Source organism: Brachyhypopomus gauderio, chromosome 12 (genome assembly GCF_052324685.1).
Source record: "Brachyhypopomus gauderio isolate BG-103 chromosome 12, BGAUD_0.2, whole genome shotgun sequence".
In the NCBI taxonomy this organism is placed as follows: Eukaryota; Metazoa; Chordata; class Actinopteri; order Gymnotiformes; family Hypopomidae; genus Brachyhypopomus; species Brachyhypopomus gauderio.
The window spans coordinates 2,221,444-2,237,964 of record NC_135222.1 but is presented as its reverse complement, the minus strand read 5'-3'; the positions used below and the strand labels follow the sequence as shown (position 1 = coordinate 2,237,964).

Genomic DNA, 16,521 nt, shown 5'->3' with positions numbered 1-16,521 from the left:
AGATGCAGAAATATTTTCGAACTAACAAACATTGTCCATGATGACCATAATTCCAACCTTTCCTTTGACTTTAAAATCCAGTGAGCTTAAACGCATCTTCCTAATCTGCTGTAATCTCCCCTTTTGTCTTGCCAAAACAGGAATGACGGCCAATTATCTACTAACAAACCCTCTTCTACGACCCCAAGGCACTAACAACCCTTACAATACGTTACTGGCCGAAACGGTTGTATGTAACAGTCCTACGGCTCCAGTCTTTAACTCTCCAGGTGCGCTTACTAAACCTCTGCAGACAAAACAGAAAAGAAAAAAAAAGTGAATCTTCTCTACTTTGCTTGTAGTTTTTTTTTCTTCTGAATGTCTGCAGTGAACGAGAACAGAGTGCACTGTAGTATCACTCTCTCGGCACTCCCAAACCTCCCACATCAACAGCCCGGGCCCAAATGTTTTTATTACGGCGAAATCTTGACAGTAGCTGTTTTTCTTCCGAAGCCATTTGGTGCGGCATTCTCCAACCTCTGTTTGATGTTTGCTCATTTTCGTCAGAGAGAGTGATACTACATATGCATTTGCTTTAATATCACACAGTTAATGCTGTTCTGAAATGTTGTGTGTGCTTTCATATTTACTTCTGATAAATTCTGTAATCAAATATATATATTTTTTGTATAGCGCTTTCACAACATATAGATCATATTGTATTTCACTGCATATTCATGCACGTAAACCAAAGCTTTCAATCCACTCTGATCCAGAACATTTTAATCCCATCTTAGTACCACAGTTGATACCTTTTTTTACAGTTAGCTCAGTAATTAATTCTGTTGGAATAAAGCCAATTACACTTACACATAATCAAGTTAAAATTGATTGCGGCCCATTGCAGTAGACCCTGCCTAAAGCACAATTAAAGCACATGTGACTCTAATTCACAATCATGCCCCGGAGTGTGACATTCAAGTGTTCTGACATTTTGGAAATTGATGTGAAACCTTACTGTCTATGTGCTCTGCTTTTCCCTCTCTCTGCATCCCTCTAGTGACCTACAGAGAGACAAGTATGGGAGTAAAACTTAACTTTGCCTATCAAATGTAAATTTTTTCAGCATGATTTTCTCAAACAAAACAAACAAAAAACGAATGAGAAAGAAAAGACGACTCTCTGGGTTAACCTCAGGCCATCCATACGCAGTGAGCAAGTGGTTCAGAAGCTACGAAAACGTTCAAAAAGCACTTTTGCCTCTTATTCCCTCAGTCGGACGTGTGAATTCCAAAGTAAACAAGTTTCCTCAAGTGTGTGGGCCCTATTGTCCTGAGTGTACAAAGACCCTGCTATGTTCATGGCCGTGTGAAGGGTGCTTTGGTAATCTAGTGTGTCTCCTCTCACATTGCACAGTGTGCAAGTGTGCTGAGATGTGGGTGGGGTGGGGGGATTCTAAGCTACAACATGTGCATGTAGGAGAGGGGCTTCTGTTTTAATCCACGTTTAAGCATAGCGTCTACATCCGGATGTATTGGGTGTAAATTAAGCCTGTGCCAGAATTATGTGGCTGTTACATTGGGTCAAGGGGAAACGTCCGTGGCAGACAGGGTTTGATACCCTGTGTCAGTGAACAGGTATAATTACAAACTGTATGTAGCGCAGGGTTGTCAACTTGTCAACTTTTCACTTGGAGTGAGATTTGATGTTGGGGGGGTGGGACGGGACTGTAAATTGTTGATGGGGGGGGGGGGGGGGGTGTGGGTAAAATGGACACAAATTAAGTATTATATCGCGATCGATCGATCGCCAGTGGTTGGCGCCAGAGCGAACTGGTAACTCATTGAATCATAGATGTAGATCGGAGATAAATTTGATTATTTTTTCTTCGTGAGATATCGGATGTATGGCGTGTGAGCGTGTGAAGATAGTCAAATGCGTGTGTCTCACGCTCATTGCGTGAGAGTTGGCAACCCTGATGTAGCTATCCGCTTAATTGGAGATTCCTGAATAAGGTGTCATAACCAGCGTGTCACTCACCTGGTGAGTATGATGAAGAGGTGTGATAATCCCTCTCTCCGTCGTGCTTCCAGAGAGCTGCGTGAAGTAATGTTTGACAGATGTGCTAGTGTTTTCTACTGCAACAAAAAGTCAGTTTGACTACTAATTTCTGGTGAGTGTCTGTATCCGCGTAATAAGCTGTGGTTAAGCAGAGTAATAGAAGACATTATTGTGGTTCCGAATAATAGTTCGAGCTAGGTTTGCACGTCGCGCACACGCACTTCACGCACACACCTCACGCACGCACACGTTTAACCCATCTCGCTTTCCGTCTCGTCACAGACTTGTCCGCCGCATCCATGCTCTCAGTGCGGTCACTAAAAAACACGATGGGCTGACGATATGCTAATGATGTAGTCGTATTTACCCCACCCTGCTGAGAGGGTGCAGAGCACTGCTGACACCGGCCACATGAGAATAGCATGTGTCTTTCACGACTCCATTTACAAGCACTGATCACATGATATTGTGCTTTGAGAGATGGCAATAGGGCCGTGTGGCTTTAGTCATAATGGGGCATGAGTGAACAAGGCAGTTTCCCGTCTTCTCTCCACATTAAATTATTAGTTGGTAGGTGTTTAAGTAAATAATTGACATTAGGACAAATAATTGAACTTAGATACTGAAATTGTTCCACTGATGAAAAAATGGCTAATAATCAGTGCACTGAAATGGTGGTGAAATGTGCAGTTCTAAATCATTATCATTTAAAGCTCACCACTCAGTCATTTTTGTCCTATTCTGACTAGGAATGGAATTTTAAATGGACAGAAGTTAACAGTTTGAACATCACTGTAGCAGCTGATTTTAATCCTTGGTTTTCCTTTGTCTACTTCTTCATGCCAAATTTTACATCACATTTCAACTTTTATTTCAAAACCATGATGTTTCTTCCTCATTTTTATGCACATTACTCCTTGGCTGTTATTAAAACAATGTCACAATAAAGCACATCTCTCCCTTTCACCTTTTAACTCTCCCAGAATGGTTCCTTCAGTTCCCCTGTCTCAGGATACTAAACCCTACTAGGCATTACAAATGCTCCTTCCATTTTTTCCCGTGTTCTTTTCTTTCTCGTTCATTCTTTCCTTCTTTTTTTTCTCGTTCATTCTTTCTTTATTTTTTTCCATGACCCCCATCTGATGAGATTCCAAGAATCGCTGCCTCTCACCAACCCCAGCTGTGTATACATGGAGGCCTGCATTACAAACCCCCCACCCACCCCCAACTCGCTACGTTTGAATTAGCCACTACAAACGTGAGAAACGAGTATGGCTGTAGGCTCGAGTTTGACCTTTACCTGGCCAAGATGGCAGTACCTCACACGTCCACACAGTTAGTCGCCAACCCAATGGTGCCGCTCAGCCACTGCACAATAGCTCCTGTGACATTTAATGAGGAGAGAAGCCTGTAATTGCCTGTCTGATTTTATTCCGCTGAACCCTTGCTTACGCTAACTTTGCAAATTTTTACTTTCATTCTTTTTCCCCCCTTTTTTCTCTTCCCTTCCCTCTGTCAGTGACTACTCATCGTGTTTTACAATGAAGTCATTTGTGTTTTTTGTTTTCGCTTTCTTTTGAACATCAGCCACTCTTAGGCCAGATAGCCTGAACAGACAGACATGATGTGAGTTGTCGGCCATTTCCACTTGCCTGTCTGTTGTGCTGTTGAATGGGTGCTTGAGCTGCCGTACTTGTACTTGGCTCTCTGTGTTCTTTTTTTCCCCCTGTTTTTTCTTTCCTTTTTTGTGGTCAGTGGCTCTTTTCATTTTCTTTTTCCTCTCATTTTCTCCCACCTCCCTCACACACTCCCACAGTTTCATTCTCACATGCCTTCCTGAACTAAGGCTGAAATCTGAATTCGGGAGGCTGAATTCTGCTCATATCACAGCTTGCCCATTTGTGACTCTACATCTGTGATGTTCCTTAAACTGTGTGTTTTGTGACGTTTGTGATTTGCTGAGTAATCTTTTGATGTTGTTTAGGATGTCAATCACCATGATAAAATATTGACCAAATATTTAAGTCCTTTTTTGTTCCTGCACCTAAAATCATTCACAATAGTGAACAATAGTGAACACAGGGAACATTAGGATCATTTTTGGGCCACTTTGTGTTTACCGCCGTGACTCATGTCTGACCCTAAACAACATTAAACATATTTTCTTGTCTTTTCTGTCTTCACAGGGCCAGTAGTAACTAATGTACAATCCCTCGCATATTCTGTTGTTGTAGGACACTCAATGAACAGTGCCAGGGATACAAGTGCAATGGATACTCTACCGCTAAATGGTAACTTCAATAACAGCTACTCGCTTCGTAAGGGAGACTACAACCATGGCGTGCAGGTGGTGGACTGCGGCCTTGGCCTTGACGACGCGGCCTTTGAGAAGATGATCATCTCGGAGCTTGTCCACAACAACCTCAGGACCTGCGGCAAGAGCCATCGCTCCGAGCCCCATGTCACCACCAAAAAGGGGGCGGGGTCAGGGAGTGGTGAGGGCATGGCCAACACCTCGACCCTGGTGCGGGTGGGCGGAGAGGGTGAGCAGCTGGTGGGGTGCCTGAGCCTGAGACACCACCACCAGCACCAGCAGCAGCAGCAGCAGAGACCAAGCGAGCTGGAGGCACCCCTCATCCCCCAGCGCACTCACTCGCTCCTGTACCACACCCAGGAGAGAGGGAGAGCCGAGGTGGTTTCTCCGCCCCCGCCGGCCGCCTACACCACCCAGCTCCCGGCGCAGGCTGATGGAAGCCTGCAGTCACCAAACAGGGACTCTCTGTATGCCAGCCTGCCAAATCTGAGCGACTCGCCCCTGGCCAAGAGCAGCCTGGACATCAGCGAGGACCTCTCGCCCTCGAAGCAGAGCGAAAATGAGGAGGTTTACTACAAAAGCATGCCCAACCTCGGGGCTGGCCAGCAACTCCAAGCCTACTATCAGATAAACCGGGGTAGCAGTGATGGGTACATAATCCCCACCACTAAAGAGGACGATGCCCCAGAAGGTGATGTGCGGGAGGGACAAATGCAACTAGTCACGAGCCTTTAAAAGCTAGAGGGTTCTGTGTTGGTGTTTCCAGACAGTCAGCTCTGTTGACCTGGGGGCCTCCGAACGGTGGTGGGGAGGGTTGGAGTGCTTTTGGGGGAAAGGGACAGCTGAGTGCTTCGGACAAACGTCTCAGATCAGCCTTCCTCTTTCCTCCTCTTCCACTTCCTTTCCATTACACACACAAAAAAATGGAATCCTCACCAGTTTGACTGTCGTCCACTGAACGCAAACAGGTTGAGTTCGGCTGGATTCTGTTGTCAACTTGACTGTAAATACAGTGATCGGACGTGGGATTTGATGGACAATCGAAATGTCTTCATCTGATAGTGCTGCTGCTGTTGAACGACTCATAGTAATGGAATGATTTCACATAAAAAGAGCAAAAAAATATACCAAAAAAAATAGTATTTCCCATTTCAACTCATAAAATGTTTGTCAGAGGTTGTACATAGGTTCTCATATTTGAAATCCAGTTTGTATTATATACAAAATGGAGTGTCCAGGACCTAGACAGAGATGTGTAATAAGATTGTATGATGAGATATTCCTAATGGGACTGTTCATTTAGGAATTCAGTACCCTAGAACTAAGGCCTTTATAATGAAGATTGGATTGTGCTGTATAACCACTAGCAATCAAACCCCTGGCCTTACCTTTTCTCAGTTGTACAGTAAACCATCAAGGGTAATAGCATAAAAATATATATTTTGTTGTATTTCTGGTGTACAATAAAAAAGGCAACCATAAAAAGGATACATTTTAATTAAGACTTTAATTAAGGAATTCTCAAGAGAATATTGTGTGAAAAATGCACATGTAAAAATGTGTTTATTCTTACAATTCATTCATCATGATATGTTTGGAAGAGGATTAAGATGAAATGAGGGAGCACAGAGCTTGGAAAGGTTGCTGACATCAAATTCTATCTTGTTTATGAAAATGTGTTTGCTGCACCAAAGCATTGGGCTTTAGTAGGAAATTAGGGTTTTCGCACCCTGTTCAAAAGATTCCATGGGAATCTGCACAGGCATGAAAGTCACTCAAAACAACAGCCAAACATCATAAATCTTTCGAGACACGTTCTTCCATCTAGGTTTGGATATTTATTTATTAAGTTATTCAAAAAAAAAAAAGAATGACACTTTGGAACTCCTTTGTGAATACATTACAGCACTGGTTCTTTCTTTTCCATTAACATGTTATTAAGGAGCCCATACAAAATAATGTAAAGTTCACCACTTGTTTAATAATAAATAAATGTGAATTTTTGGCTATTATAATAAGTTATTATTTACCTGACTTTCAAGTAGTTGTGTATATGTATGTATGGAAAAAGGTGATCAAAACCTTTATGTGTGTGTGTTCGTGTGTGTGTGTGTGTGTGTGTGTGTGTGTGTGTGTGTGTGTCTATGCGCATAAGTCTTTATGTGTGCAGAGAATAGTGAGTTACTTCAGATTAATTAGTGTCCTATTATTTTTGCGGCTCGTTCACAAAGAGCTTATCAGCAAGCTCTTATCGACTGATAAAGTCTTCAATGTTGTTTTCAACACATTGAGAACACCCACTCAGATGTTATAGTACATTTACTCAAATGTGTGGGCGTAAACACAGAACATAGAAGTTATGTCATGTTGGCTACTTATGTTTAATAGACATTAATGTTCTGGGTGGGGCGGGTGGGGTCGTCCAGCTGTTAGCCTGTGAGGACAGCCCGTGGAAAAGCTACAGTGCACATGTACCAAACCCTCACAGCCGTACGACACACCTCTCCAATGCCTTTATTTCTCAAAATGTAGCCAACTCGCGATGCTGTTTGTGTGGCCTGTCTGGTGACCCACAACTCTCTTGTTCAAATCCATCTACTGTATTCCTCTAAATTCATTCATCAAAAACCGATCTCTGTCACATTGCAGCGTTCCCTGGTCATCCTCATTTTAAAAGCTAGCGTGACAGGTAGAAAAGAAATGCTTCTTTCTGCGTCTGAACACTGACGTTACTCTATATCATTGACATATAGGGAATATATTTTAAAAAATACATTTTTTTTGCCATTCACAGTAATGTATTCTTAAAATGTAGGAGGTGAGGTTTTCAGTTCATAAAGTCAAAAGGAGCACAGCTTTGCTTCTCTAATTGATAAGGTTGGGAATACAGGTGCTAGCCTTGGGTTTGCAACTGAATATTGATTTTGCATCGCCTTGCTGATAGCAAGATTGCTGGGTCACAGGGAAAGATGGCGATAAATATAATAAATGCCTCTGACATATAGTTTTGGGGTTGTTTTTCCCTCATCAAGATTCCGGAGGAATGTTCAAAGAAAAAAAAGAATTTGTCCACAAATGCCCCGAGAGCTGCTGACTGCGTTTGCACTGGCATTTTTGAAATGCGGCCTGTCTGTGTTCAGATGTTCATTTTCCTTACTTTCGTAGTATGAGTGATGTTACTAATTTTAGGCTGATAAAGGTTAAAAGTAGATTTAAATGTATTTGATAAAGCAAGAGACAATGCACTTTCTCTTGTGTTTTTGGCAGAATGATTCTCAACAATAAGACCTGCTGGTCTTAGACTTTGTTGATAGCTAGCAATAAAAATCACTTTATCTTATATAGGGAATGTCACTGCAAGATCTGGAGTCATGGCAGGTCACTTTGTGATGTGTGTTTAATATTAAGAGCTGTCATCTATATTATTTCTCTGCACACCCTCATCATGCCATCATAACGTGGTAACCCCATCAAGGTGATTTCACCAAATAGCTTTTCCTTTAAAATGTAATATCTTGTAAAATTAGGTTCAGCTTTAATAAAGTACAACTTTGTGGAATGTCTTTTGGACTAAAATAAGAGTGCGTTTTAAGACATTTGTTTGCTACTGCATGTCATCTTGTGTATACTGTGTGTTTCTATTTATTTTTTATTTGGTTCTTTGATAATACCACAACAAGTAAAAATTATAACTGGATTGGAGGGCTGTACCAAAGCCACAAACACTAGACCATAGCACCAAACTTGAATTTACAGTGAAGTAAAAATTACTTTTGACTTGCGGTTTGAGGAGGCTTGTAAAATTCACAAATAGCTTTATGCTTTTACACAGAACTGTGTTAACCATCTTAACATTACCAAATACATAGTTTTTGAGAGTAATAAGTTGACCACTTGATTTGTTCAACAGAGATTGAGTTTTAAATTTTTTTGTTTGTTTGTTGGGGTTTTTGTACTATTGTAATTGGTATATGTAATTAGTATGTGACTGTTGAGTGTGAGAATAGTATTGTTGTGGAACTGGATGAAGTGGCCCTTTTCTTACCATTAAAAAGGTAAAACAATGAAAACACATCTAACAGACCTTTTAATTAGTTGCTTCCTTTGTACTCATAGGCTGATTTTAAATGTAATTTTTTAAAAGTTTTCTTTTCTGTACTGCTTTATTTTTTTCTGGTTTTGTTTTATTTTTAGAAGTCTCTCCGATCAACCCAGTTTGGGTTTCGCTGCCTTTGCACTCAGAGTACTTGCTCATAGAGACGCCAGGGGGTTTGGAGTAACTGCACAGGTCTGCTTGCTGAGCAGAAGAGGAAGATACACCCACTCTTACTCACCACGAGCGTAGACACACTGCTGGCCCCACTGAGTAATGTTCACACATTCACAAACATCAGAGCACAGAAGAAAAGAGTGAGGCTAGGCAAAACTAGTCCAAACCCCAACCACAATTCTGCAGGAGGAATGTTAATCTAGCAAGGTACGAGAGGTCTTAATGATTATTGTATATCAAATCGTTTATGTTTTTAACGAATAGGCAAATGTGAGTAGACGGATGAAATTGTTTTTCTATCACAAGACACCTCTCATGCAATATTAAAAAACACCTCAACACTCTCACAAAAAAGTGTGTGGGATCCCATGGGTTCCTGTGTATTTGGGAGGTGAATGTGTTTAAGGCAGATTGCTTTCAATAAATGTTATTTTGAGTGTTTGGACCAAGTGGCCATGAGGGAGGCTTTGTTTAAGTAGATTTCCTCAAGATTTTGCCGTGATGCAGAGCTGGTCTACATGTTAATAGAAGAGAGGGTCACAGATTCGGTGCCCATGTGAAAACACTGTTCTTCACCTGTAGATACGTGGTTGTATATATATTTTTATGCTTTTTATTTCAGCAGCACAACACATATTTTGGTTTGATTATTTTTGAAGTCTAATGGTCTCAACACTACTGTCTAAAACTAATGCTAGAATCACCCCTGTAAAACTGAAAGGGCTTTATATGGTTGTGGGATTGCTACTTTGATCAAACATTTCTGATGAATGATTGCATTTGTTTTAGGGCACATTAAATTCCTTTTCATGAGGACCATACAACGCAGTCTGTTAATGGTGACCTTACAAATTCTGAAAAAGTTCTAAACATTGAAACATTTTGTATCAGACTGTAATAAAGAAAAACCCATCAGAAAGTGACCCTTGACCAGTAAATTAACACAATAGCATTTTTTGTTGTTGTTAAAATCTGAAAATTGTGTATCCATTCATTCACACTTTACGTTCCATTTAAAGTAATAAGACTCTAGTCAGGCTTTTAATAATGCCCTGATATGTATTGAAGTGGCTCTTGTAAATATTGCAACTGCATTAATCGAAATTTCAAAAAGGGGAAAGTACTACGACTGACTAATTTTCTCTAATGGAATTCATAATGGCACCAAACATGTGTCACGATGGTTAATGGTTTCTTTTTCATTCAAGAAATGTTTCATTGGGTTTTGAAATGCACAAAGCGCACCTTAACCTGTTACAGACCATTTCACTCAATTTAAGATGGCTCCTTCTAATTTCTCATTCATTATTACATTTAAATTTGTGAAACATGTCACTGTTCCAATTTGTAACACATGCCATATATTATCAGGTCAACTGAAAATACTTATTAACTGCCTTTTTAGAAGAGGAAATGTTTGTTAGAAAGTGATTACTGATGTTAAATGATTATCAGAGTCTTCTAAGCATTTAAAGTGGAAATAAAATACCATGCTGGGAAGTCCCTGCACTTGGTTGTAGTACTTGACATACTGTGGAACGCTGATGTTACTGGTCTACTCATTCTTTTGTCTCAAAGGTTCAGTTTCAGTTTGAGCTTCTGAGCTAGTTATAAACTGTCAAAGAGAACCTCTATGTAGATCTTGCAATTAAAGATCTCTGATTTATCTGTGGATGTAAACATTCAGTGTCTTCAGAAGTCATTATCTGATTATATTCTCAGGGGGAAAATCCCTCCAGGGCTTTTTGTGTATAATTAGAAGAGGCACTTTTTTAAACTTGAAAAATAAAAGCATGATTATCTGACTACAGCTCTCTGATGATCCACACAAAGAAAAATGCAGTCCAGACAGTGATGGAAAAAACAGCTAACTAGGAACAGTATAAAAGAGTAAATCTAAGTTGACTTGGAGGAAGAACTGCAAAGCTGAAAAGGATGGATACATCTGCTTTTTCTCACTCGGGAGTTTTGTGGTGAAAAGTTGCCGTGAAGCTGGTTTGAGTTGAGGAGCTGTAAGCACCGTGCCTGATTGATTATTTGGCAAGCGCTAAACTTTCGTCAGACAAAAGAACTTCTATCTCTGAACATTGTGTGTGTGTGTGCGCATGGAGTTTACAGTAACTCCATCACGTCCATTACAGTGTGTCTCAGAATCTGAAGGAGGGGAGGAATGTTCTTTCTGTCCTTTTGTCTTTCTATTCATATATTTATCTATGTCTGTTGGCCTGTCCACATTCTTACATTCTTTCTCTCTCTCTTCTCTCTCTCAAACACCACACACACACACACACACACACTTCAGTGTCTGTTGAATTCTAACACAGGTTCACCTAACTCTCCTTAATGAGATAGTGATTAGGTGATCACCCAAACACCTGAATCAAATCTTATTTAACAAGCTGAAACAACATTAAAGCTGTGCCTGAAAATCGCAGTAATTCCAAATATAGATTTTTTTAACTCTTCCTAAGTTAAAATATTTTTGCATTATTCAAGTTCTAAAAATTCTTTGTAATTTTTTGTAATTGTTCTAAATGGACTTTGGGGCAAATGTCAATAGTTTATGGAATAAAACAAAAAATCAAATTTTACTCAATTATATACTTACTCAATCACATACCTATAAATAATACTAAAACAAATATAATATAATATGTTTATTTATTTAATAAAATTAAATATACATTTTTTAGATATAAATTAAAGTTGTTTTGCATGAATCTAAACAAATGATCCTAAACCTGCTTGCCTGTCTGTAACAAGACCAGGTTAAACCTTAATTTCCAATATATGGGACCCTGCAGCATTAACCAGCATCTGTTGCAGGAGAGACATGTGAATATTTGCTACAACACAACACACACTTAGAGGATTCAACGAAGCAATTCAGCACAGGGCCAAAAGCTCAGTTGCCTAAAAGCACACTTTAAGGCCAACGTCTTCCATTATATGGTGAAAATTTATCAAATTTGACTCACAAATTGAGTGTGCAGTCCCTTAGCACGTAGCTCAAAATGAATAAAACAAAAACTAAAACACTTATGCAGTAGTATTTCTTTCTTGATAGTATGGCTGTGATTGAAAAAGCACTGTTGTATTTGTGCTATAATGCAATGCAACTTAAAAAATATGTTCTGCTTAAGGGAGGGGAAATTTAATGCAACCTTTTTGTTTATACAGAATATATACTATATTATATTTACCAATTCTTATCAGGGACAAAAGCTGTAGGGCAGAACAGTATTATTCGAAGATTTTAATCAGTTTTTCAGCATAACAAACTCAGACAGTCTGAGTTTTAATCAGTTGCAGTGTGGCTGATGAAAGCTAACAGCTATGCTAAGAAGTTTACCCATCAAAGCGAGAGGGGCCATCTGGCTGGTGGCTCCCCCTATTTGGTTGCACTCAGTGTGGGTGATCTCCCCGGCAGCACTGGGTCTTTGCCAGGCCGTTGGCTCTCTGGGGAGAGACGCGGTGAGCAGCAGAGCAGACTCGCTTTGGATTTATGGGCAAGAATGGAGGGAGAGAACCTGCTGAACCATGAAAGAAAAGAAGGTGACAACATGAATTTATGAAACAGGAACGATAGTGGCATAGCAGCTAGCCTCTCCTGAGGAGATTATTCTCCAGCGAGCTACAAGCTCAGAAGTTTTGCTGCAAGATATTTTGGTAGTGAGTGCAATGGGTATACACATTATTTGGCCGCATAAATGTATGCACTCGCAAGTGTGTGTGTGTGTGTGTGTTTTCAAATCGGTGTTGTACCAGAAAAACTAGCACAATTAGACTTGCACAGCATCTACTGTTCAGTCCAACTTCACCTTAAGCAAGGTTTCTTGGCCTCACAGTCTGAATATCCCTCTCTGTATTAATACAAATTTGACTTTTGAGGTTTCAGTTTGCATAATACAGCATTATACCCTGGGGCCCCTAGTCTGGTATGTACAGAGAGTCCATGAAATAGAAGAGCAAAAGAACTCTTTATAAAGGCAAAAACATACCTGTCTTCACATAGTGCATCTTGGTTTATAACCTTCACTTGAATGGATTTGTTTTCCTTTATATGCCTTGCAAGTGGATGTTCAACAAATAAAGCTAAGGTGGTCACATACTCATTAGTTAATAATGTTAAATGTTATGTTATAAACTTGTTTATCTGGATGAATTAACCCAACTAACTAACAGACTGAAGGAGACAGAGTTGGAGTATTTATTTTAATCTTATTGTGGGGTGAATGATACAGAACTATAACGGTAAATATGCCCCTTGGTTCTGATCTCAGAGTTATTAGTCTCTAAAGCACTTTAACCTCTGCCAAATAGCTGTTGACCACAAACCCGCAAAGACCAAATAAGCACTTCAGTTTCAGGCCATAAACAGTATGCAGACCTTAATATATAAACCATTGTACAACATTTGAGAATGTCTAAAGAGGTAGGTGGGTTTCATTTTAATGATTCAAATTTCCCAAAAGTCTTTTAGCATTTAAAGTAAATGAGCCTCAATATTCAAATGAATACCATGTCTGCATCTTCTCTAAAGCAAACCCAACGTTGTTTCCACATTTATTCATGACAGAAAGTTGTTTCCACATTTATTCATGACAGAGGAGCACAGGCCAATAGTTGTGGTCTCTTTCCTTCTTTTCATTCAGTGCCAATTTGGGAAAGACATTGTAAAACCCATGGAAGAAATAACTTAAATATTACTTCCTATTAAGTATGTTTGGAACATTTCCCATTACTACATCAAATGAAGGGTAACCTAAGGTGCAGGTTTCCAGATGGTACTTCATGGAGGACAGTGTTGTTTCAATATACCTGCAGTGTGTCATGAGTGGACCCACTTGGTTCCCAGTGGAGAAGGCATGAAAATAGTTTTGATACAGTACTTGTAAATGTATTTTGGTCCTCCTTTAGACACTTCACTCATCGACTTTGGGAAAAATCATGTGTTTATTTAAGACTCCCTTCACTGAACTCAACAGCGATGGAAAGAATTAAAGCAGAGATAATGGCCTGTGGCTGCTCTGTCAGGAAGTTATGGATGCGTGGCGTGACGGCTTGTGTTAGGTGAGCTACGTTTCTCATTGCACAAATACGACGTGTAGATCAGGAGAACCTTCACAACACATGTTCTGTTTGCGTCTGTGTGATGTAACATCAGGCATCTTACATATGAAAACAGGTGAAGGTGTCATGATGGGTAATGGGTACAATTGGGCACAATCTGTTTCATTTGGGCGTTTCCAAAAAGCAAATACACAACAGGTTAAAATGCAGGCTGAATGGGTCAACAGAGGCATGTCCCTAATCACATCCAGAAAACCGGTAAATGCCTATGGAGACAGGGAGAAATACAAGAAATGGGACATGGAGATAACTGATACTAACACACACCAGCAGACCTTCATGAAGTACAGTTGAGCAAAAGGAAATAACTCTATACAGATGCTGATGACATCACAAACTAGGCACAGGTGCAGATAATGACATGAGGGGAGGGGCCAGAGTGTCTAATGTCCAGATGCAGCCAGCCCTTATTCATTATTATCACTTATAACATAATCATACTGCATTTTAAAAGTCATATAGAAATCTAGATCATTCCAAAAGGGCTCACATTATCTCTTTACATGTACCATGTATCTTAACCTACCCTGTATAACCCTGCATCTTGTATAACAGTTTATACAGGATACAGTTATCCTTATTTTTAGGGGAGTGTCTCATTACTTACCAATAGCCCCTGAGATTGCACCAATAATGTCTGTAACAGCACCAATAACTGAATTCACCTTATGGTTCCTCCTCACTCTCTTCCTACAGAATGATGACTCTCGGCTGCAAATCCCCACTGCAGGGATACTCAGTCCCCAGACTGGAAGGCCTGCTAGCACAGATTTACCACGCTTCCTTCTTTCCTTCCTCTGCTTTGGAGACTGGTGTCTGTACACACTGGCCAATCAATTCCACAAATTGTTCAATTTAGTACCAATGATTAGAAAAGAAAAGACAAGAAAAAAGAAAAGAAAAGAAAATGCTTTCTGGGTCCTGTTCTGTGGCTCTGCTTGCAAGAAAACCATATGCTACATACGCTACATATGCTACATATGCTACATACGCTACATATGCTACATACGCTACATATGCTACATACGCTACATATGCTACATACGCTACATATGCTACATATGCTACATATGCTACATACGCTACATATGCTACATACGCTACATATGCTACATATGCTACATACGCTACATACGCTACATATGCTACATACGCTACATATGCTACATACGCTACATATGCTACATACGCTACATATGCTACATACGCTACATATGCTACATACACTTCAAATGCTGAACATTTGGGTTTCTGCAATATGGATTATTGCAGTTCCAGTGTGATCACCCTCTGCAGTGTGCCAGGAACAGTAGAGCTAGGGCATTGTGACACTCCAGCATTGAGTAAGAATTACAGACATTTACATATTTTAACATGAATGAAAAATAATGCATACCTTAAAGTACTGGATTTTTAAAATACTGATATTTTATTTTGATACACTATATATTAAGGTTAACACAGGTCTCTGTGCTCAGAAAAGCATAGTTTCGTATTCCTGTTCTTTCACTGTCTATCTGTAAATACTTCGACGGGGAAGACTGCGAGTTGGTAATGTCAAAGGACGATCAGCTTCACTCCTAAAGACTTGCTATTGGACAGATTGGTGTCTTCTCTGTAGTGATTTGAGAAATCGATGACACTATATACAATAGGGAGTGTTGATCACATCACGTTCACTGGAGCATTGTGTTCAATCAATGTGTTTGATGTTTGTCCTGCGATGGCTGGGATGAATTGATTGGGCAGAGGTTGGAGTTGATCTTATTTCACTCTCTACTGGCTTACTGGGAGCGCCGGAGACACCAGACCGCTTAAGATGAAGACAGTGCATTACCTTTTAAAAAGTCCCAGTATGTTGTGGAAAGGAGTCAAACTCTAACATGATCTATAATCTGTGCTGTGCTGTGACTGTATTTGCAAGCACTAACTGTCTTTGGTTTTGAAAGGCTTTTTAGATTGCTCATAGTGTATATACTCAGAACAATTTTCCTCTGCTTTTCAAAGTAGCCAACCCACCAAACAACCCTATTTATGTCTAAAACTATTGAATGATCGATCCTACTGTATCAGGGGGTTTTGTTAATTAGCAGTGGTTAACACCTATTACATGAACGAATTGAATCAATAAATCTCTAGTAAAGAACTAGTGCCACTAATGTCTGATTTTATGCATTATTTATGCAGCACCATAAATGCAATTTGTGTTTGTTAGCTTATTCATTAAAATGATGGGGTTATTTTCTAACAACACCATTTGTTGTCTTAATATTATAATCCTTCATTGCATGGAAATATACTACCAGCACTACCCTAAACACACCAAACAAAACAAAAGCTAGGAGTTGATGGGTGCTGAGGATTAATCGTTCACTAAAGCACAAAGACATCCGAACCAGGATTATCCAGGATAGGATGACAACTTGTTGAGTAATTCCACTTCACTTAGATCAGGAGAGTGATCAGCACAGGAATACAGACTTGCTTATGTTTTATTGTGCTCCTCAGGGGGTCTGGAACAGGATAAGCTTTAAGAAGAACAGGATTAGCTCATCCTCAAAGGCGTATTACTGTAGTTTACAATGGGATAATAGAAATGGACTCGCATAGCCCAGCTAGATTTAAGTTTCACCAGAAATCTATTCCTCTAAGCTTTATAGAAATGGATTCACATCACTCCATATTTGAGAAGGTAAAAAAAGAAAACATTTGCTTTTGTTATTAGGGAGATTCAGACCCGTTATAGTGTTGTTCCTCTTCAAAT

At 39.8% G+C, this 16,521-nt stretch overlaps 1 protein-coding gene and 1 long non-coding RNA gene across 19 annotated transcripts in view; one reads left to right on the top strand and one right to left on the bottom strand.

Moving 5' to 3' along the window:
- adgrl2a (adhesion G protein-coupled receptor L2a) overlaps positions 1-10,309 on the top strand; it is a 92,537-nt gene extending 82,228 nt beyond the window's left edge. For 4 of the 18 annotated variants that reach the window (XM_077024354.1, XM_077024353.1, XM_077024363.1 and 1 more), the window contains one exon: positions 4,275-10,308. In XM_077024354.1, the coding sequence (XP_076880469.1) occupies positions 4,275-5,089 (815 nt within the window). In that variant the 3' untranslated portion in view covers positions 5,090-10,308. Of the gene's footprint in view, positions 1-140; positions 270-1,039; positions 1,058-3,627; positions 3,667-4,226 lie in introns of all 18 variants that reach the window. The other 14 variants (XM_077024350.1, XM_077024346.1, XM_077024351.1 and 11 more) reach the window with 11 other exon arrangements.
- A 3,139-nt stretch (positions 10,310-13,448) lies between these two features.
- LOC143528245 (uncharacterized) lies at positions 13,449-15,250 on the bottom strand. Its single transcript, XR_013134417.1, has 3 exons — positions 15,154-15,250; positions 14,423-14,582; positions 13,449-13,963 (listed from the first exon to the last, which is right to left on the bottom strand). It is a non-coding gene; the product is annotated as an uncharacterized LOC143528245 (long non-coding RNA).
- Between the last annotated feature and the right edge of the window lie 1,271 nt (positions 15,251-16,521).